The 23,088-nt window shown below is 37.5% G+C and overlaps 1 protein-coding gene across 1 annotated transcript in view; it reads left to right on the plus strand.

Moving 5' to 3' along the window:
• LOC140146253 (retinoblastoma-like protein 1) overlaps nt 1-12,292 on the plus strand; it is a 32,098-nt gene extending 19,806 nt beyond the window's left edge. Inside the window, exons 11-20 of the mRNA XM_072168034.1 lie at nt 1,153-1,273; nt 1,883-2,114; nt 4,010-4,129; nt 5,532-5,750; nt 6,356-6,579; nt 7,229-7,405; nt 8,657-8,834; nt 9,445-9,596; nt 10,422-10,658; nt 11,691-12,292. Of these exons, the coding sequence (XP_072024135.1) occupies nt 1,153-1,273; nt 1,883-2,114; nt 4,010-4,129; nt 5,532-5,750; nt 6,356-6,579; nt 7,229-7,405; nt 8,657-8,834; nt 9,445-9,596; nt 10,422-10,658; nt 11,691-11,876 (1,846 nt within the window). The 3' untranslated portion in view covers nt 11,877-12,292. The remainder of the gene's footprint in view (nt 1-1,152; nt 1,274-1,882; nt 2,115-4,009; nt 4,130-5,531; nt 5,751-6,355; nt 6,580-7,228; nt 7,406-8,656; nt 8,835-9,444; nt 9,597-10,421; nt 10,659-11,690) is intronic.
• The last annotated feature ends 10,796 nt before the right edge of the window (nt 12,293-23,088 follow it).

Raw genomic sequence — 23,088 nt, forward strand, 5'->3', positions numbered from 1 at the left:
AAAAGTCATCTGTTGTTGCATCATTTCATCAAAATCAGATGCACCAGAGCTTGCAAACTTTTGTTGTCAACAAGTATTTGATATAAGTAGCTCACTTGTGTGGGAGTAACCTTAAGTTTCTCGTAAATATATGCTAATACAAAATGTGCGTTAAGTCGCAAAATGAGCGAACGTTGCATTTTGGTAGTTCCGAGGCCTCTGGCTGCTAGGTTGGATGTTATTTTGGTTGATGCACACATGTACAAGCCAGGAGTATGTCGTTTGTGAATGCCCTATTGTGCATGTTGTGCCCCATTCACAAAGAACATATTAATGGCATACAGAATGCCACATTAACAAAGACAAACTTCTGGCATGTAAAGGTGCGCATCAAAAAAAGAATATCAATTCAGCAGCCAGGGGTCTGGAAACGATTCAGTTTTGGAGTTTACACTCATTTCATGGGAGCAGGTCGCATATTATTAGGTTTATACAGTAGTTAAATGGGAGAGAAATCAACCCAAACCCTGTGGAAGACATGATCTTAATCTTCCACTCAGGGAGTGTTCATTTCAAATAGGTTTACCTTATGAGTGATTCCATTTGAAATATACACCCCCTGTGTGGGATATTGAGGTCATGCTTTCCATAGGGTGGTGTATGGATTTTATTTTTGAGATTGTAAGACATAAACACCAAGGTAAAAAAAAAGTTTTATCTCAGAAACAGAAAGCTATGTGCTATGAATTTTTTAAAATTTATTTTGGGGGAAAAAGTTGCTATGTGGTTGTTTTTCGTTGACAATTTAAAAAAAAGTGATGGCGTAGGGCTATGTGACAAATCCAATTTCACATACCTCTGTGCGCGGTTCTCTGTCTAATACTGTCCAAGGCTTAAATAATTAACAGTGGTAAATGGATCAGCTTAATATCTTCATTCAACCTGTAAACATCCTGGATGCTGCTTGCTATTCCATAGCTTGGTAGTATATATTATAATGCAGGTATAGTAATTGATGTAAACGATACCGCTTGTTTGGCTGCTTATCATTTCATGCAGTGCAAACCTCATTGCTTACATACATTGTAAAAATCATTGTTGCATCTCTTCAGGACGTTAATTAGAGAGATTTTATTTTAATTGTGTACTATTTCTTTGTTTGATTTTTTTCAGGACATTTCCTTGGGTAATAGAATGCTTCGATATCCCAGCATTCCACTACTACAAGGTCATTGAACTTTTACTGAGGGCAGAAGAAGGTCTATCGAGGGACATTGTGAAACACCTGAACCATGTAAGTTTACGCACAAATGAGAAAACGGTTCTTTGATTTGATCATTTATTTATCTTTCTTGCAAAACAACATAAAATATTCATTTCTAAACCTGAACAATACCAACAGCTATCATACTGATATATACCTATATTTTTAGCTATTTTTAACATAGATATTCCTTTCTTTATCATCCTTTTCATCTTTTTCTGCCTTTTTGTGGCAATTTCTATTCTATAAAGTGTACATTTGTGTGCAAATTGAGGGCGCAATTTATACATAATTTTAGTTTAATTTAAATAACATGAGTTATTCCTTTCATTTCATGATAAAAAAATTTCAGAAAATTTCCTTGCTATTTCATACTCATTTTTGTAATGTTTTAATGTCATTATACAAGTGTCTACCCCTTGTAAAGATGCAAACAAGATTTAAGATAAATAGCGCCATCAGTGTTCAAGTTTGCTTTTAAAAAATGAATACAGTTCTACATGCCATCGAACAACTGTGTAAATGCATGTGAACATATGCCAGCAGCAGTGAATCTATGTTATTAAATTGGTAAAATATGATGTGCAATGATTGTAGAGCTGGTTTCTCATCTGTGTCCACCCTTTAACCTCTATTCAGGTTGAAGAAGACGTTCTCCAGGAGTATGCTTGGCGTCATGAATCGCCATTATGGGATGTTCTCAAGGAAGACGGTCATGGCGGTCCATCTTGTGAAGATGTGTCATTGCCTCACCAGACAGATAAACCAGGGAGTATGATGTTATCTCGCATGGCGTCATCACCCTTACCATTGCATCCACGGGTGAGGCAGCTTGTGACTACGGCAGGGGAGCCAAAAGTATCCAAAAAAGGTATGAATGTTCACAAATCACTGTCACAAAAATATGCCAAGATACAGATGATCATAGCATATTTCACATGGAAATTATTTTGATATAAAATTGGATCGATTAAGCCCATATTTATTGTTCGAGCTACAAGTTTTAAAATATTGAACAAGACGTAGTCGAGTCCAATATTTTAAAATTCATAACGAGACCAATAAATATTGGGCGTAACGCATTCAATTTTATCATTATTATATTTTGGATCCAATATTTTAACACACTTGGACTCATCAAAACATAATAATGTCTAAAACTAGGTGTTTATTTAACTTAATTAAAAAATGAGGCATCAACCATGTCTGTAGGGCAAAAATTAGCAAAATTGTGGGCAAAATCTGTGGCCATCATTATACCGCTCATTCTACAAAATCCGGTGCCAATAGCCTTTTTTCCATTCTTTGGTCAACAAACACTTTGTCGAGCATTTAAGGCATCAAATATGTTGTTTTTCTGGTAGAACTCAACAAGATCTACACGGACATATATAGTTTTCCATACTTTAAATGCTTTCTTCAGCCTGATTAACCCTTGCAAAGGCTCAAAAATCGCTAGAAATGCGTTTCCAATGCTCAAGTGTCACATCTAACCCTGAATATTTTCTTTGAATAAATGCGATTTCTTTACATATTTGTTTTTTTTTAATTAGATAACGCACCATCATATTGTTTATCAACATTATTTTTTAGTGATTAAAACGTCTTTGTGTAATTCTAAAATAAATTGCACTTTCCACTAAAACGCTGTGAGCTACGTTACCCCTTTTTAACACACGTTATTGGAAAGAAGTAAAACAGAGGTATCAATGTAATTTGCGGTTTTTGAAAGGAAACACTCATAGGTTTTTTTAAATCACAATAAAAATTGTGATGCTGTAGCATTTTTGGCATAGAAATGTTGTAAACATTGAAATTTCGACCGACCATGTTAAGATTGGTGAGCTACGTTACCAGGATTTTATAGTATGCACTTGTATTACATGTACTTCCTAATAATATGTGAAAGCTACCAGTGGTCGAACCCCATTTATATTAGAATTAACCGACATAACGTTCTAACGTTCGCAAATCACATTAAAAACATTAAAACCAGTGAACTACGTTACTGTGAGCTACGTTACACACTCATTTACGCATCTTCAAAACTTCTATGAAATGGTGAAATCTGTTTTACATTTCACTCAAGTGATCTTTAGTTTGCTTTTTATGACCTTGGATTGAGTAAAACCAGCCCATTTTGTAGTCTGTAACGTAGCTCACATTACATTGAGTTTTAGTGTTAAAAACATCATGACTTCCTGAAAGAAAAATATGCAAGTGGTGTTGGCAATTTTTTACATCTGAAAGTAGTGATACATTTACTCTTAAAAACACAAAAACAGGTCTTTTTGAACAACTTTTATTTTTTCAATTTTTATAGTGGATTGGCACCGGATTTTGTAGAATGAGCGATACCTTACAATAAATTACTGTACAAAGCAAGTTATGCGTTTTTCTCCACAGCGATCCATTTTACACAAAAGATTTTATTTGATGAACTGTATGATCAAGGATTAACTATTGGCACTTTTATATGCATTCAATCTTAATTAAGGTTTCTGGTGTCCAAATTTTTATTTTTTGTATTTCCTATGGAAGGCATGACCTTATTCTTCCCCACAGGGTGTATAGATTTCAAATGGAGTCACCCATTGAGGTAATCCCAGGTGAAACTCACACCCCCTGTGTGGGAGATTAAGGTCATGTTTTCCATAGGGGGTGTATGGATTTCAACTGGAGTAGAAAATAGCCCATTATCCCTGTCTAATTCATATGCTATGTAAACCTTATTGACTAATATAATACTTGAAATTGTGTTTTCAGATGAGCTATTGCAATCACCTACATCAGCTGGAGATCGTTTCAGTTCCCCATCCCCAGGAAGTGGTGCCAAGAGGAGACTTTTCTCACACACTCCTGCAGAAGCAAATGAAGCCAGCTCAGGTGAGGAATAGCGGCAGGATAAATCTCTTGCATTCCATATCCATATCCTGTATTAAGCTGAAATTAATAATAATAATAATAATAATATGTACACTTGTAAAGCGCGCAGATCCGCAATAAACGCTCGTGGCGCATACACTACAGAGCAAAACAAAATATACCAGCAGGAAAAATGGAAACAAGGAACAAATGCAATCAACAATAGTACATTTCAAGATACATGAAGTAAAAAATAACATAGTAAACTAGATCGCTACAGCGATAGCGATTGGTTATTACGCCAATGAGGTGGAGCGATTTTTGTTGCGTTGGGAAGAGCGCGCTAGCTCATTGGTCAAATACCAATCGCTTGTCGCTCAGCGATTAAGTATAAACTAAGCTTTATATATATAGAATCCTGTCATCTGATTGGTTAAAAGTGGGGGCATTGTTTTAACTGCCTTGTATTTGAGAGAATTTCAACAAAATGAACTATTGATCGGTCATGGAAATGCAACTATTGACCAGTCACATGCATATCCGATCACACTGCGCAATCGCAACATCCACATACATCTATTCGGAACATAACAACAAATATTGACTGCTATATATTCGGAACATGGTTAAAATTATAGGCCCGCAGTGATCTTGAAACCATGCTATGCTGCGCTTCGGGTTATAGCATGGTAATTTTAACCATGCCCCTCATAGCAGTGAATATTTGTATACAATTGCATGTGTTTAAGATGGGTGGGAGGTACAGCAGCTTAGAAGCCATCCCCCATAATGCATTGGGAGTCAACTATCAACTGAGCAGTATCATGACATCATTTTTATTTCGGTCATCACCGACTAACAGAATTGTAGACTGCAGATCTGTCGGATAACGCATTTTCAATGGGAAATGAACTTTGCTGCATGGATGATGTCACGATGAGGTTAGCATTTATTCCGTATTGAAAAGCGTGTTCCGACGGATCTGCACTCGACCAGCCTCCTAAACACCATTCTTTCTCATGTGACTATACCATTTTGAGATGGGGTATATAACTAATATGTTGAGTTGATTTGTTGAAGGGAATTAAACGGGCAAACATTCATGAAAAAAAACTTGCAATTTATCATAAAAATCATTGGAATTGGTAGTTAATTTTTTACAATTCAAATCAAATCAATTTGCCACATGGTCATTGTCAAAAGCATTTAGCGCTTCTAAAACCCTGCGCTCCTTCATTGTGTGATACCATTTTGTGCTTTTCCTATGGAAAACTTGTTACATTTAAAACAAAAAGAAAAAAACAAGGTCGTATTTGGCCAGATTTTTCGATTTGAAACAGTCCTTGAAAAGAAGAACTGAATTAGTATGGTACTACACCACAAAGCACTGAATGATTTGTGAAATACTCAATTATTACCATAGGTACCCCCGACTCAGGTGAGGCCAGTAAACCTAGTGAGAGTTCAGCATCAGCGGCCCTCAAAGCAGTGGCAGAGCAGGCTAGTGCAAGTGCTGCTGTATCAGCGGCGGCACCTCCAACATCAACTAGTAGCACATCAGGAAAACCACCCCAGATCCGTCTAGCGACAGTGTCACAGAGGAGCAATGTCCCTACACAAAGAATTACTGTGGCTGTTCAGAGTGAGTATGCTTTCTTGTCCCTGTGTATTGATTTTTTTTTTTTAATGTTAGTTTACAAATTTTGGTAAGATACTTTAAAAAGCGAAGTAAAATTACTTTTTCAAATTACTTTTTCAAAACAACATTTTCAGTTGTTTGACTGCTTATCATTTCATGCTGTGCAAATCTCATTGCTTGCACACATTTTCAAAAAAGACATCCATTGTGGCATCATTTCATCAAATTCAGATATGCCCGGGCTTTTTGTTCTCCTTGGAGTTCAAACTCTCACAGGAAGTTGCCCCAGATTTCGCCCAATGACCGTAAAACAAGATTATTTTTTCATAATTTTCAAACTCATTCCTTGCCGTATAATGTACCCCTTCACATCCCAAATTAACCCTCTAGACACTAACAGCATTTCTAATTGGTTGATAACTTGAAATGCTCATTTTAATTGCCAATTGTGACTAGGCTTTAAACTATTTATGGTCAAACTTGCATTTGTAGATGATCTTATTAATACCTTCCTTGATTGGTTCAAAATTGGACACAATATTCCATTATGGCCAATCGGCAGGTAGTTCTCATGGTGTTAACCATTGTGTATTTCATCCTTTGCACAGGTGTCAAGGACAAAGATGGCACTGTCCGATATATTGCAAGTCCAGTGAAGACAGTCAAAATCTACACAACAGTCGTATCTCCAAACAAAGGATCACCAGTTAAACTCAAGCTGACCACTGACCAAGGAGCGTCATCAGGAGCTAGTGGTAGTGGGGAAACGCATGCACCACCTCCAGCCCCGAAAGCAAAGAAGACGGGATCATTGGGACTGTTTTTCAGAAAGGTAGGTGAATGATTAATCGTCTCTGTAGCAGGTGTATTTCATTTTGTCGTCTGCATCACATACTGTTTGATCTCAAAAGGCTGCCATGTGTGATAATTTTATCATCATTGTATTTCATATTTTATTTTATATTTCGGCATGCTTTCTTTCTTTCATTTAATAGATATGGGATGGTAGTGTTGGGTGACATAATAAAAAAAATCACTCAAGGCAACCTTAAGAGATGGGACAGAATGTGATACTGCCGACGTACTGTGCATCATCTATTTTTAGTTCATTGTTTGAAATCAGAGGGTTTTGTTTTGGGCCGAGGTATTTTAACGTGCAAGTGGCAGCTCCTGTGGAAAAATACCGAGGCCCAAACCCAAATTACACAATGAACTCAAAATAGATTGTGCATAGTTATTATTATTATTATTATTTTTTTCATTTTTTGTATTTGACAAAAAAATAAATAAAATTATCAGGTGAACATGATGCCAGCGCCAACAAGAGCATCTGTTTCAAGTTACCAATGTCAAAAAAAAAGCAGCAGTTGTGGGTGAAAAGTTGGTTAATTTTCTCTGCAAATTTATTTGGCGATCAGCCTGTAGAATAGAGTTTTTTCGTTGCCTAATATATTCTTATTTATCTCCCATCTTTATCCCAGGTCTATCACCTTATCAATGTGCGTCTACTAGACTTGTGTACAAGGCTGAACATAGAGGAATCCCTGAGGCGTAAGATATGGACCTGTATGGAGCATTCAATAGTCAAACATGTCGAGTTGATGAAGGATAGACATTTAGATCAGCTGATAATGTGTGCAATTTATGTGGTCTGCAAGGTGAGTACAAACATGCTTATTGGGCTATTCCATTTAAAATGCACACTACCCCTGTGGTAGGTTGCGCTAAATTCTACCACAGAGGGAGTATCAATTTTGAATATAATACACAATTGGGTAATGTCCATTTGAAATACTTCAGTTGTGGAAGATATAGGCAAAGTCATAATACAGGGGGAGTGTGGGTTTCAAAATGATTAACTCTGACAAATTACATTTGAAAAACATGCTCTCCTGTGGAAGATATTTCCAAAATCTTCTACAGGGGTAGTGTGTATTTCAACTGGAATAGCCCATATTCTGTTCCAACTTTGACACCTGTCACTTTCAAAGAGGTATTTGAGTGATTTGATGAGACAGGTGCCCTGTTCAATTCTAAGCATATCAAGGCTGTATTGATCACAGATTTAATGCTCTATTGGTTATTGCATTCACACATACAAACCACCTCTGACATGAATGGAATTTGTCCAGCGTGACGTCACAAGGTAAACTGAGCTCAAAAAGAAACTTATAATTTTTCACAAGGTCATATCTTGAAATCCTGTCTATCAAATTCTACCAAAATTACACACAGGTTTACTTCAATACTCTACTCTTAACACATGTCAGTAACCAAGCAGTTATCCAACTGACACAACAGCAAAATGCACTGACATGGAACAGCTTCCTGGAACACATTCACAGCCCAGCCCTGTTTCATGAAAAAAGTGTATGAAAAGCAGAAAGCAGCACCGTTTTATCATTTGTGCAAGGATCTTGTGTGCATTCTCACAGATTTTTTGTGCTAGGTGCCAAATGTTGGGCTGTAAAAGTGGAGGAAGTCCAGGAAGCTGTCCCATGACAGTGCATTTTGCTGTTGTGTCAGTTGGACAACTACTTGGTTACTGACATGTGTTTTGAGTAGAGTATTAAAGTAATCCTGTGTGTAATTTTGGTTCATTTTGATTGACAGTATTTTAAGATATGACCTTGTGATTCGCGCGTTGTGAAAAATTTCTTTTTGAGCTCAGTTTATATTGTTTTACTCGATGACGTGGTAAATGTCTTTTGACAGTTTAATACGGTAGATCAAAAATGATTGATTCTTTGTGCATATTTTAAGGGTCTCTGATAGATTTCGCAAAAAATCATATGATAACCCCCCCCCCCATCGCTATACCATTGAATTAACTTGGCACCTACATATGAAATGAATCACCAGTGGTGGCTAATTCATTATTTCATCCCATTTCAACCTATATCTTGCAGGTCACAAAGAAAGATCAACAGTTCCAGGAAATCATGAAATGTTACCGCAGACAACCTCAAGCCAAGAGTCATGTGTATAGGAGTGTTTTGCTGAGAAGTCGTAAGCGTCACAGCTCAGATGAGAGCTCGGATAGTTCGCAGAATAGCCAGGCAGGATCACCTGATCTAGAGAAAAAAGGTGAGAGTTTGAAAGACAAAGTTGATTTGGTTTTCATTTGCCTTTGGGCTATTCCAGCTGAAAAAATGCAAAAAGATTTGTATTTGCCGTCATCAGCCTCACCCACTGTCGTTGGCACGATGATTTAAATCGAATGATTATTTTTTTTAAATCAGAGATTTAAATCAACTTTTTAATTTTTTACCATATTTGATAAATGTAAGTTCATTTCTTTCTTAAATTGACTGTTTTACTTCATAATGCTTCTAGTACTGCAACCTTGGATACAATTAAAATACCTCTATGATGTTATTTTATCTATTGCTAAAAAGTCATCTTCCAGGTGCAGAATTCAACAGGTTTTTTCTCATGATTTTACCAAATTGTTTCTTCGAAATTTTCGCATGTAAAAACATATTTAAATTTTTTTGTAAATACCTGATAGGATTGTGCACATGTCTTTTGACTTTATCATGGGGTATATCAGTTCTTGGAAATACCCTTCCCCCCAAAAAAGTTTTGATGTAGAGTTTTGATGCAATATCATGCTCTGATAGTCTGCATTGGTTCCCATAACATCCATTCTGCACTGTTTATAATTTTATGTAAATTTACTTTTTTCCCTTTACAGAGGCCAATCGTAACCCTCATCAGATCCGTTCTGCTAGCACTTTACCAGGAAACCTGTCCAATAGTTGTCCACCAACGCCAACTAAAATGGCAGGGACCTGCTCAACATTTGAGGATGAAGACAGGGGTGACCTCATCATGTTCTATAACTTGGTGAGTAGCAATTTAAAAACATTTTTAATCAAGAAAATCTGATTTCAATCATATAAATCTATTTTTTTTAAATCGCCAACCAACCCTAAAACATGCCCAGTAAGACAGTGACCAACATTTTGGTACTTGGGTCCTGAATTACGTTCTGCCCCTTTTAAAATGATGCGCACCAAGGTGGAGGTATTGTTGCTGACCCTTTGTGAAAGGGGAGGGGGGAGGGTTTCCCAATTTTTAGATTCTTTTGCGTTGTGGCAAAAAATTAGGGTCAACAATTCAGTGAAAAAGAGACGTACGTTGTTAAATAGAAAAATATCCTCTGGGCAATGTGTTACTCCTTCAGAGGAAAAATATTCACAATAAAAGGGTAAAAAAACAAACCCCAAGTTTTAAAACCCTGTCGCAAACACAAATATGAACTGCTCAGTGCCAGAAGTAGGTAAATGCAATAGCTGTCATGTTTAGCTACAATACTGTGTAAACTGCAAAATGTTCCCAGGGCACTTACCCACTTCTGACACTGAGCAGTCAATATTTCAAATGAGTTTGATCCGCTGTTGCCAGTGAACAAATATAATTGAGAATCCCTGACCTATACAGGGTGAGTAAAAAGTGCAAAAAAGCCATCTTTTTTTTTTTTTTTTCAGAACAAAATTGTTGGAACTTTTCAGTTTTGGAAACATACTATGCTTGCTACATTCATTTATAGCATTGGTTGAAAAAATGTAATCACATTTACCAGTTCACTTTGATGATTTTTTTGCGGTGATTGATTCCAAATTCAAGTTTTGTCAACGATTAACATTTTGTGTAAATTTTCCCCAACAGGTGTATGTGAAGAAGATGCAAGGTTTTGCATTGCGCTTTTCCCCACCAAGTGATGGTTCCACAGACCTCTCTAGCGCCCCCACCCTCTCCCCCATGCCAGTCGTCAGACCTCATCAGACGTCTCCAAGGAAGGTATCGAGTAAACACAAGGTGTACATATCGTCACATAGTGATAGTACGGTGCATAGTCCTACTAAGGGAAACATGATGTACTATATTCAGAAGAGTCCTGCCAAGGTAAGTTATTATTACATCATAGAATTTTGAGAATTGATGGATTGTATTTGACCCGAGTAGTACGCTACAGTATCTTTGTAAAGAACTTATCGCAGTGGCCGACCGCATCGTGTAAAAAGAACAAGGTCACATATGCGCCACGCGATGTTGCACAACTTCGTTAGCGCATGAGGTGCCGTTGTGACGATGACATGATTCAATGAGCCAATCAGAACCTCACACAGTTTCTTGTTTACGCTATAAATGGCGCAAAATCGGGGAGTGCAAATGGTCTTTGGAAAAGCACCTTAGTAATGGGCTACTCCAGTTGAAATCTTGATCTTAATCTCCCACACAGGGGGTGTAGATTTCAGATGGAATTGCCCATTCAGGTAAGCTCATTTGAAATTCTTACTCCTTGTGTGTGAGAATAAGGTGATGTCTTCCATAGGGGTATGGTTTCAATGAACCAAAGAGTACTGACTCGGCCATGTTTGTGTAATGTACCTAGCTTTGCTTTGTTATTTGTGGTTTGCATTGTGCGTTTAATGCATTGTGCCAAAAGTACATGATGATTGTTCAAACCTGTAGTGCTCAAGCTTTCGGGCTCTTGGCCTAAAATCACCGGAGGTACACTGTTTGCCCTGTATGAGCAACAAAACAAAATGGCTGATTTACCATAGCGTTATGCATGGGGCAATTGTGCGTCGGTACTTTTTGGGTATAATCTATTAGCAATAAATAGTGTTGCCAGTCTTCAAGAAATTTACTGATTTCAGGAAATTTTACTCCGATGATCCTGTACAAATGTATTTAAGCAAAGTACATTTTTCAGGAAATTTCTTGCCATTTCAGGATTTTTTGACAACACACTGACTGGCATCTCTGAATAAATAGATATATAGGGTTGAGGACCAGAAAACCTTAACTCACAATGAAAACCAGCAACCCTCGATATATCAGGGAAAAATTTTGTTTTTGGGAAATGCTGGGAACCCTGTAAAAAGAATGTGACACTTTAAATATAAGAATTTTTTTCTTCTTTGTTTACAGTCACTCAAGGACATCAACAACATGATCAAGACTGGAGACAGAAACAAAAGAGCATTGTCCATGGATGGAGGCATGGATAATCCACCCATCAAAAGATTTAAACTCGGTGAAACGGGCGCCACCAGCTTGGAGCTTCGTCTTCAACAAATCCAGGCTGCTCGCAAAGTCGCAAACGGGGATGCGTGAGATAATGTCAATAAAAATAATTCTTCAGTAAGGTAGTGTAGAAGTGGAAAATTTTTGTGCGACAATAATTTTTGCGCTTTTCGTGCACCTCTTAAGCTTGCGGAAAATTTAAAACAGGAATTTTTTATTTTGTGTGTAGGTCTGTACTGAAGTTCAAAATGGTTGCAAATTGCAAAAATATGTGCACGCGAAAATTTATACTTCTACAGTAGTTGGGATTAAACTGAGCATGTGTATTCAGTGCTGTCTCTCAGCTCAGTTGCTAGAGCTTTGGGAGTGAAAAAGCAAAGGTTCTGGGTTCAAATCTGGGATGACCATTGACAGCAGTGTTTGATTTACCATTTCAAATGCATGCTAGTGTGCAGCCTAGATGTAATATGTGACGTTTCATGTCAAAAGGAGACACTTTGGGCCTGATCGTTAATGGAGAAATAGCCACAAATCTGCCCGGGGTCATTTTTTCACAATTTGGGTTTGTTGCGAATTTGTGATGTTATTAATGTTTAAAATATTGTTTCAGACCGGAATGTAACTGGCATCTGGTATTTTGAGACATTTTTCAAGGTAATTCCTACTCTCAACATTGTCAATAATATTTTCAAAGGCCGATAACTCAATTTCCAATTTTATAATACCGTAACTTACGAACTCTGTATCTTCGCTTAGGAATGTCCGATTTCATTGTGAGAAACGGCGTTGTGGAGCAAAATATCCCTATATTTAAGATATGTAAAAACCTCAAAATTGATAACCTGCCCAAAAGTGTCTCCTTTTGACAGGACACGTCACATATGTGCTATATAAAAGTCTGTTTGGCTTCCTCAAGATGGTTACATCAGTACGTGATTCGATGCGTGTAGTGTTAAACCGCACATGTCGACTCTGAAGAACTGGCGTGTTTGCATGGGTGATCAAAGGCGTCGCACTCTCTGGAGGAAGCCAAACGAACTAAAGCATACGAGTGGTTACTGAAAATCAAGCCAGATTTGAGTTGCTTTGTCAGCAACATTCAAAGCACAATCGTCAGTCATTAAATAGGCTATGGGGGAAAATCTTTTCACCAAACTTCAGATGCTCGGTAAATTAATACACAAGTACTTGTACATAGGTTTGAAAAGTTACATATATATGTAGAAGAAATCCCAAGTGTATGTGGTAAACCGACTGACAGAAACGTTGCATGTGATGCATTTGGTCTTTTCAAAGCATCAAAGCAAGGGTTTGATTAATTATATGCTGCAAGTGTAATACTCGTAAGGTTTGACCTGGTTTTTAATAAAGAGATTTTACCCAAAGAGTATCAACTCAAAAATCGTATAGTGTGTAACGCTACGGTAAATCCACCGTTTTGATTTGTCGCTCATGGAGGGTAGGCAAATAAGCGTACCTCTGGCGTTTTCAGACAAAAGCCCGAAAGTAAACGATAATGTACGTCTCTAAGCAGAGTCTTAGCCAGAAATCAGAAACCACCCGTCCAAGCAGACACCAAAATTTGACCCTCAAATATAAAACAACTTGTCTATACCCATGGAAGGGTCACTAGGGTCAAATATGTCCTGATTTGGCCTTTACATGTCACTCTAAATTAGTCTCAAGTTCATATAACCTTAAAATTATCTGTTTTAGAGCTATCACATTCGGCATACATTTTTGGCATGTTACATGCAGAATGCAAGTTTGCCAGGAACATAGCAATAAACCAATAGCTACACTATTTACCCTTCATGAGCGACATGGAAACATTTTGGAGTTGGTACTCTTTGGTTCTACCTCCTTGGTTTTTAATCATTTTAAGCCGCTTTACATTTTAAATGTTATCTGATAGTAATGTAAGTCCATTCAGTGGTCTGGCTGGCTGCAGGGCAGTTTTTTTATCCCTTTTATCGTCATGTGTAATTTAGAAATGAAAATTCTAGAAATTAATCAAAAATTGGTGCTAAATCTTTGCTTGTTGTTTATCAAATTTGGCTATTACAGTTGAAATCTGGGCACATCTTATGGAAGACATGACCTTAATCTCACACACAAGGGGTGTATTTTTCAAATGGAGTTACCCATTCAGGTCAACTATTTGAAATTTGCACTGTGTGTGGGAAGATTTTGGTTATGTTTTAGGGGTGTATGGATTTCAACTGGATTAGTCTAAATGTTTTGTTTCTTTTACAATTTTGTGGTATTATTTATTTTTTAAGCATTAACCAAGGAAATAGTTTGGTTATTAAGTCATTTTAACAATCATTGTTGTGTAGATTTCTCAAAAGTTCATATTTTAGAGGTTAGTTTGGAAAGTGGTAGAAATCTGAGAAGATATGGTACCCTTCCCAGAATCCTTTGCAACATGATGCATCGCTTCTTTACATCAAATGACACTTCTATTATTACTTTGTTTTCATGTTGAGAATAGACTGGCTAAACATGGGTCGATAGAGGCTGTCAGCCTTTTCCGCGGGATACGCCATCTTGTGGGTACTGCCGTTCTGCATGTCGTGCGTTAGACATTACGCCCCGATTACGCGGAAGTCGCAGCGTGTGACGCACCTCTTTAGTTAAGCATCAACGCGGCGATCTTAGCAACAAGGCGCTCCATACCCACAAGATGGCTGCGTTGACGTCACAATGACTACCTCTATAGTCACAACATAGTTTTCAAGTTCTTGGTGTGCTCTGTTCATTCAGGTACTATGTTTTGTCACTCTCAACCCTGGATAACAGATCAGTACAGAAAATTGAAATGGAAGAAATGCATTGTGGGAAGTGTAAGATATGTTCTCTGGGTAGAAATATTGTTTAAATTTTTGAAAGTGCTCAATCATGGAACGCAAGCAATCATTGTCAAATATTATGTCTAATAATTTTCAATTGGATTCCCTTATGAAGGTAAAATTATGTTTACATACTTCAGACTTTTACTGTTGATTAATTTTAACTTTGAAAAACCTGTGTTATTATTAATCATGATTGCATTCAGTGAAAGTAACAAATAATGTAACTTATGCGCTCTTTGAAAAAGTAGAAGTTTTGTGATGATATTTTGTTTGGTGTTTTAAAGTGATGATTCTGTTGAGATGTTGTGTTAGCGGTATTGTTGATGTTTGTAGCAGCACTGCTGAGGTGTTCATGTTCACGCATTGTTGCGTCTAAGTCAAATTTTAGCGTAACCAGTGGAGTTCTGACTGGAAAAACATTTTAAAGTGAAATCAATACCATGCTATATCAGGATTGCGTTTTCCACCGCTGGGGACGCATTTTCTCGACCCAGGTTAAGAGATTTCACATATGATAAATTGGCTATTCAAGTTGAAATCCATTCTCCCTATGGAAGACATGACCTACACAGGGGGTTTAGTTTTTTAAATGGAGTCACACATTCTGTTACACTATTTTGGAAGATTGAGGTCATGTCTTCCGTAGGGGCATATGGATTCTAACTGGAATAGCCTAGTAGCTGTTAATCTGTATACAAAAGCCACAACAATTTTTAATCAAAGTCAAAAATGAATATTCATGAGAATAGAAAAGTTGTCAGATCATGAAGTAACATACAATTAGCTCGTTAAATTAAACTAGCTCGTTAACAAGATAAAATGCTTGTTCCTAAATCACTGATTTAGATTCGTTATAGTATTTTCTATCCAGCAAGGATATTTTTATAGCAATTTGAGGAATCTATTTTGTATAGCAATTTTTTGAATGTAGGTGTATTAGCAGTCAAAAGAATGAATATGAACATTCATGAATATGGATCATTTGTCTCATGAATATGCATGGGGTATTTAGATCATTTGTATCTCATGAATATGCATGAGGATTTGTATCATGAATATGCATGTGGTATACAGTGTAAGTTTTATGGTAAGATGATGCTAGGATTGTGACAAATTGAATGAATTCTCACAAATTTTGTCAAGGAATTTGTTGAATTTTCCAAAGCATTTTTACACTGCAGCTAATTGGGCTATTCCATTTAAAATCCCCACTACCCCTGTGGAAGATGTTAGAAATAGTTTTCACAGGGGAGTATGAATTTCAAATGGAATGAGCACATTATACAGCTCCCATTTGAATTCCATACAGCTTCTGAGAACGATTCAACATGTAGCTTCCACAAAGGGAGGGCAAGGTCCCAATTTAGAATTTGTAAATGTGCGAATTTCATTTGAAATTTGTACTCCCCCTGTGGAAGATATTTTTCACTATATTTCCAAATAGATCATGTGACATACAGTGAAATTTTGAAGTGTGTACATATGAACATTCATCATGTGAATTAAAGAGTTGCTGAAATATGCCGAATTTTCAGAATATTTTTTAGACTAGAGATAATATGCTGCAGCTGAGTAGTGAAGTTGACATGCTCCGAAAGAATTAGATGCAAATATTTTCTTGGTATAAGGGACCGTTCACAAACACTTGTTAGGGGGGCCTGATGCAAAAAGGGGGGGGGGGGCCTGAAATGTTTTGACCCTCCTCAGGGGGCCCTGAAAAAAAACTTCCTGGAAAAATTTGAGTTTGTATACTTTTCTATGGGGTTGACCGATAATTTTCATATCAAAAAGGGGGGGCCTTGAAATTTTTGAGATCTCAAAAGGGGGGCCCTGAAAATTTGGCCCACCCTTACAAGTGTTTCTGAACGGTCCCTAAGATATTGTGTGTGTGTGACTATCATGGAGAAGTTTATGCATAAGGTTTTTCCTTCAATGCTGTAATAGTCTTTGCTACATGTAATTTAGATTTTGAAGTAGGTGATTTCACATTTTTTTTCAACTTCCATACAGGGCTCAACATAACTGTGAGACGATACAGAGGTCATTTTGAACTTTTACATTAACACTTCAGTACAAGCAAGATCCGATTCATGTCAAAGATGGTGGATTTAATAATTTTGGTAATTTGGCAGGAGTACCTTGTTTGTTGCTCCTGTACCACATGGAATTTAGTCCTATATCGCTATCGGTGCCCAGTTAGGTATCAAAGAGGAAGCCCCATTAGAGCAGTTAGTTACTCTGGGGTGAACCAAACCTGCCTGGGTATAAAATTAATCAGTGACAAGGTTATCTCTGAATTTGACAGGTGCTAAATGATGTTTTAATATATTTGCATCAATTAGCAGCTGTTAAATTCAGAAACATCCTTGTCACTGATTAATTTGATAACCAGGCAGGTTTGGTTCACCCCTGAAGAACTGCTCTGATGGGGCTTCCTCTAGACTCTTTCTGTCATACCCTGGTGATGTAATAAATTGTATCAAGCATATTAATTAACATTTGCATAGTGTTTTTCGTGTAAATAAAAATCAAAAGCACTGTGTTCAGGGTATGATGAATAGCCACCGGTACCTATCGGGGCACTGATAGCACTATGAGACCAAATTAGACATTGTGCCTTACAACTGCAACAAAAATCGGCCTCTGTCACTGTGTGGTCGATATTTATTTTGAGCCTTAAATCCATTATGCAAATCTTGTGAAGAAAACGTTTGTTTGTTTTTAACCTCTGCGTATGGAATTGTATAAAAAAATTATGAACCCAAAGGGTAACTTTATAAGGCCAAAAATTGACATTTTATCTGAAATTATCTCCCGTATGCCCCATCCCATGTCAACCTTTATGCACAAAACTTGTAAATACCCAAAGATTTCGGGGCCCTCCAAGAGGACACCTTTTAAGTTCAATATCGTTGATGGGCAGGAAAAATGTACTTGTGGCCCTTGAACATGTTTAAAACAAGAGGTTACTTAGGATGTTTTGCTTTACACATGTTCAGGGGCCAATAACACATGTTTTTCCAGCCCACAACAACGATATGCACTTGTCAATAGATTTTTTCAATAGGTATATGCCCTGGCCACAGAATTAAGGAGAACCTGGACTCCCTGTACCGCCACATACAATAGCGCCGTCACCTATGGGTAGAAAATAGGGGGTATTCGGGTCCTTGCCGACGGTGCGCGGAGACAATTCTGCGTCCCATCTGAAGCATCTTTGTATTGCGTGCAGGTGGCATTTGTCAAATACGCCCATCATCCATGTCACGCTTGCATGAAATTGACAACGATTGCCTCGAGCGCATTAGGAGGGAAACCGAATACCCCCAATTTTTGCGCCATGCCTGTATCAAGTCCTGGTTCTCCTTCTCTAATTCTGTGGCCCTGACACATCTTTGCGCAATTTTGAGCCACAAAATCTTTTTAGATGAACCCATGAGGAGGTCCCTTAGTGATATTCACTATGTATATTTCTTGTAATTAATGAACAAAAAGAAGTTGCTTTTCTTTGTAAATTGTAAAATAAGGTATTGTTTATTAAAACCTCATATTTTATCATAACTAAACCATGTTTTTCATCTTAACTGAATTTTAAATGTCTTGTTTGTGTCATATTGAAATCATTAGAAAATGAGTTAGTTGGCTTTGCCAGATGAATCCATATGTGACGTGTCATGTCAAATGGAGACACTTTTGAGCAGGATCGTAAATGGAGAAATAGCCAAAAATCTGCCTGTGGTGATTTTTTTCACAATTTGGGTTTGTTGCGAATTTGTGATAATTAAGAATATTTTCTAATAGTTTCAGATTGGAATATAACTGGCATTTTGTATTTTTTGAGACATTTTTCAAGGTAATTCCTACTCTCAAGTCAACATTGTCAATAATATTTTTAAAGGCCGATATCTCAATTTCCAATTTTATATTACCATCAGTTACGAACTTAATATCTTCTCTTAGGAATGTCCGATTTCATTGGGGGAAATCGGCGTTGTGGAGCAAAATATTTCTATATTTAAGTTATGTAAAAACCTCAAAATTGATAACCTGCCCAAAAGTGTCCCCTTTTGACACGTCACATATACCCCTCTGGAAGATGGGTGTATCCTTGGTGCAAGATATTCATGATTTAGACTACTATAAAGAAGAATACATGAATACAAAACCCACCCAAGTCCATGGGAAGTGATTTTGAGAGAAAAACCTGTGTATCTAATTCCTTCAGTTAGATTTACCTGGTCAATATGGTAAGTTTTACGTGCAAATGAGTGGATTAACCTGTATTAGGTATGACGATTAGCATTTCAGGGACTTAGTGGGGTTCATTTTAAATTTTGGACTTGGGTGGTTTTTTGAATCGTATACAAAGACAATGTTAGAATGAGATTACCACTAGTAAGATAATACAAAATAAAGCACACAGGTATGTATAATGTTGATAAGCATTCTGCCATGTAATATAAACCACACACTTTCCTTTATTAAACCCATTTTTTTCAAAAGTCACTCTCTAGCAATGAATGTGTTACAAGTGGACTTTTAAACATACTGGATTTCAATTAATGTGTTACAAGACTCAAATCATGGAATTGGGTGGTTCTTTCATACATGCTATTTTTCACATGCTCAATAGACACAGAGAATGAATTTGAGTTGTTCTTTCATACATATGACAGGCCTATGTATAGCAACATTTTCCCATTCTTAACTCAATTTAGCCAACGTATGGACTTGGGTGGGTTTTGTATTCATATATTCAATTGTATAATCCTTCAATAGAAGATTTGTGCTAGGCTAATTCCATGCAGTCTTACACGAAGGATAAATCGAAAGATGTGACTTTATTCTTCCACACAAGGGGTGCGGATTTCAAATGGGGTTACCTGAATGGATGACTCGATTTGAAATCTACACCCCTGTGTGAGAGATTGAAGTTTTGTCTTCCATAGGGGGTGTATGGTTTTCACTTGAAATAACCCAATCATCGATCATGAATTCAAATTTGATCATGTTTACTGAATTGGTGTAAGATCCAAAATTTGCAAAACTGTTCCATAGTACTGGCACAAATGCATGCAGTTTTAGTGCTGAAAATGACCCAAAATGATGTGTCAAAAAGTGGGGCAATTGCAAATCTTGGTCAATTTTGACCCACTATCCCCTCAATAGATATGTTCTTTAAAACGCCAAATTTTAGTTTGTGAGCATGCTAAATTAGAATTTTTGGTGTGCTAAGTGGATTTTGAGGGGTGTAGGGGCTAAAAAGGGGACATTTTGAAAAAAAAGGCTCCGGTATAATAAGGGCTAACCTGAAAAAGGTCACTATGAAACCCCTTAATATTCACTAATTCTAATCTAGCCAGAGACCCACCAAGAAAAGTGCCTGGGCAATAAAGGATTTGTTAATTAATTCTCCAGAGGAGTATATAAAGTGGAAATAATATCAGAACCAATACAACAGTTGTTTTTTGTGTTATCGTTTTCATATCCGTAACTATAGTGTGTGATGATATACTCGGAAAAGTGCAGAGTTTTTAAAAAGCCACCATGAGATTAGTATTACGAACCCCACAAGGATCGTACAAATACCAAAAACACCACTACCAATGTTATGTTAGTCTCTTTTGCAGTCAGTATACATCCCCTATTCTCAGCCTACTTGCTCTGATGATGAGGGGTTTAAATGTTAGTGACCAAAAATCTTGGTTGAGGTATACTAGTCTCAGGTTGAAAATATTTAAAAAAAGTTCATTTAATAAAACACAGCCAAATATCCTGGGCCTAGAACAGATGATGAATTTCAACTGATTGAGTGTCCCAGGTTAAAGAAATGACAAACTAACAAACAAACACATAACTGGCATTTTCTGCCAATGACTCCTTTTGACCAAGAAATTATCTTTTCCAGAAACTCCCACGCGACTCATTTTCACGAGACAGGTAGATGAATGTAATGCATTGGTATTATCAGTTTTGAAGTAATTATGCCCCTTCTGTTATTACTACCAAAAAAGGGGAAGGGGGCTTTCAGGGCTGGGTGGGGGATTGGACGATAATGGACATGTTAATAAACAAAACAAAACTGGTGGCTCCGTAGCGTCTAGTCTTGTATGACATCCAACTCAGTTTTCATCATATCTATCAATCGTGATCATTACCTAAAAGGGTTGTTTTACAATTGGGGTACATTTGGGCTGAGCACCATATTGTGCCCTGTTTCAAATTAGATTAACTTACGATTAAAAGTTGCCATGCCTAATTATTGGCCCCCTATTAGTTCCACCTACAGCCAACATCTACTATTTCCATGCAGCCACAAAGAAACTGTTTGAATTGCTTAGCAAATGATGAAAATATACATTTCTGCATGAATTTGGGACAAAATAGCTGTCTAATTTGACCTTTGTGAACTTTGGAAGTGATATATCACTGCCAGCAATAACATAAAAACATATTTTGACAGTTCATAAGTAATGTTTGAAACATGATAATTGTTCAAAATTGAGAACCATGTAAGATTGCGACTGTTTCATTAATTGTACCATTTCTTCAAATTTATGTTGAAAATTCCGTCAAAAAATTTCCTCTACGAATTCAAGCTCATAATCCATAGTTAAAATTGACCCAAGACTAATATATATCCTACAAACTCATAATACACACTTAGTCCACTTACACTTAGTTTCCATGTATCACATGTTTGAAAGTTGGAAGTCAGGTTTCCGTCAAAATGTGTCCTCTCCGAAAAATTGGACATACAGAAACATGTACATCATAGACATGCTTCTGGAATAACTTAAAAATCTGAACACTTGACGCCTAAAAATTTCACAGATTTCCTATTTGACCCATCCACAACACAAAAACAAATAAATTGAGGTTAAACTAGACACTTTATTTTTCACCCGGCCCAGTGAGACAATCTGTGTACCCTGATTGTAAAACAACCCAAAACTGCTTCGGAGGAGGCTGTTTGTCCCTGGTGCCCATAGATTAAAAAAATATTTTAGTGACTTCCCCCTCCCCCCAAGTTCCCGTTCCCGTTATTGCATTATTTCAATTCACCGGAGCATTTCCGTCCCGATATGACCTGGAAACGTTTTTATCCGGATGCAATTTGCCGTCGGACTTACGCGTACGCCACATCATAGTTATGGACACCCCTTTCATATCATTACTGTCGGGCCACAGATACGCCGCCATTCGGATTGTTCAAGCCAGGAATACGGACAACGGTTATTTAAATTGCATTTACACGGCGCACTTTTCCCTATACCAAAACCGAACCATAAACGTGGTAGCACTAACAGGCCAATCGTGACGTTTCCTGACAATTTGGGCTACTTTGACTGAGGTTGCTATTGTAGTAAGTAAACTTACAGTTACGGGAAGCAATGAGCGGCATTGGAATACGTTTTCACTGCTTTACAATAAGAACGCCAGCCGACACCCTCTGAGACAAAATGAAATGTTATTCTCCACTATATTAATAACAATTGAGCAATCGTTATGTGGTCAATTTCTTATCTTCTGCTCGTCATCTGAATGAAGAAGAAGAAAAAATGAGGAGCGGCAGAACAAATGAAGCAATCAAAACAAACAACACTGAAATTTTGTAGGCATCACTTCACTGGCAAATATCTCATAGGCCTATCTGTAAGCACTGTATCATGGGTTTATTTCCCCCATTCTGTTGGCCGTGTCACTAATGTGGGCATACATGGCCCGGTGTGGTGTCAGTGTATGGGTGTCAATCCTTACTGCCCCCACACCTACGGATTGACACCCGTACATCCCGACCCCATGTGTTTGTATTATCATGTGTGGGAAGTTGTGCGGACAAGGCCCAGAGCAAATGACCCTCAGTCCTATATTTGTCATCATGCATCATGCCCGTGGTTTCGTAACTGGGTCAGTCCATGTCAAAACAGACTGAGTGTACACCCACCCTCTTGGATTATGCTCTCCTTTGGCTCAGGGGTACCTTTCATGGACCCCTAGGTGAGGTCACAAGAAAAAATTCAAATTCAATTTCGTTTCCGAATGGCGGGCCATCTAAGTTTGGCGACCTTGACCAAAATTGGGAATTTAAGGTGTCCAAATGACAAAGCGCTCTCTTTGAGAGGCATTTTCTTCTTAATTAAATCAGTTGTGACCCTTTTTTGAATGTGGTCACTCACAATTTTGATCGAGGTCGCCAAACTTTGATTGCCCGCCATTCGCAAACGAAATGGAATTTGAATTTTTTTCTTGTGACCTCACCTAGGGATCCATGAAAGGTACCCTGAGCCAAAGGAGAGCAAAATGGAGGGTGGGTGTACACTCAATCTGTTTCGACATGGACTGACCCAACTTCATTTTTTGCCAATGATTATCAGTTCTATTATCTGTTTGCTAACATTCCTTCAATTTTTTTCTGGTTGGGGTAGATGGTACATGGTGCCGGG

The sequence above is a fragment of the Amphiura filiformis genome, chromosome 2, assembly GCF_039555335.1.
Source record: "Amphiura filiformis chromosome 2, Afil_fr2py, whole genome shotgun sequence".
In the NCBI taxonomy this organism is placed as follows: domain Eukaryota; kingdom Metazoa; phylum Echinodermata; class Ophiuroidea; order Amphilepidida; family Amphiuridae; genus Amphiura; species Amphiura filiformis.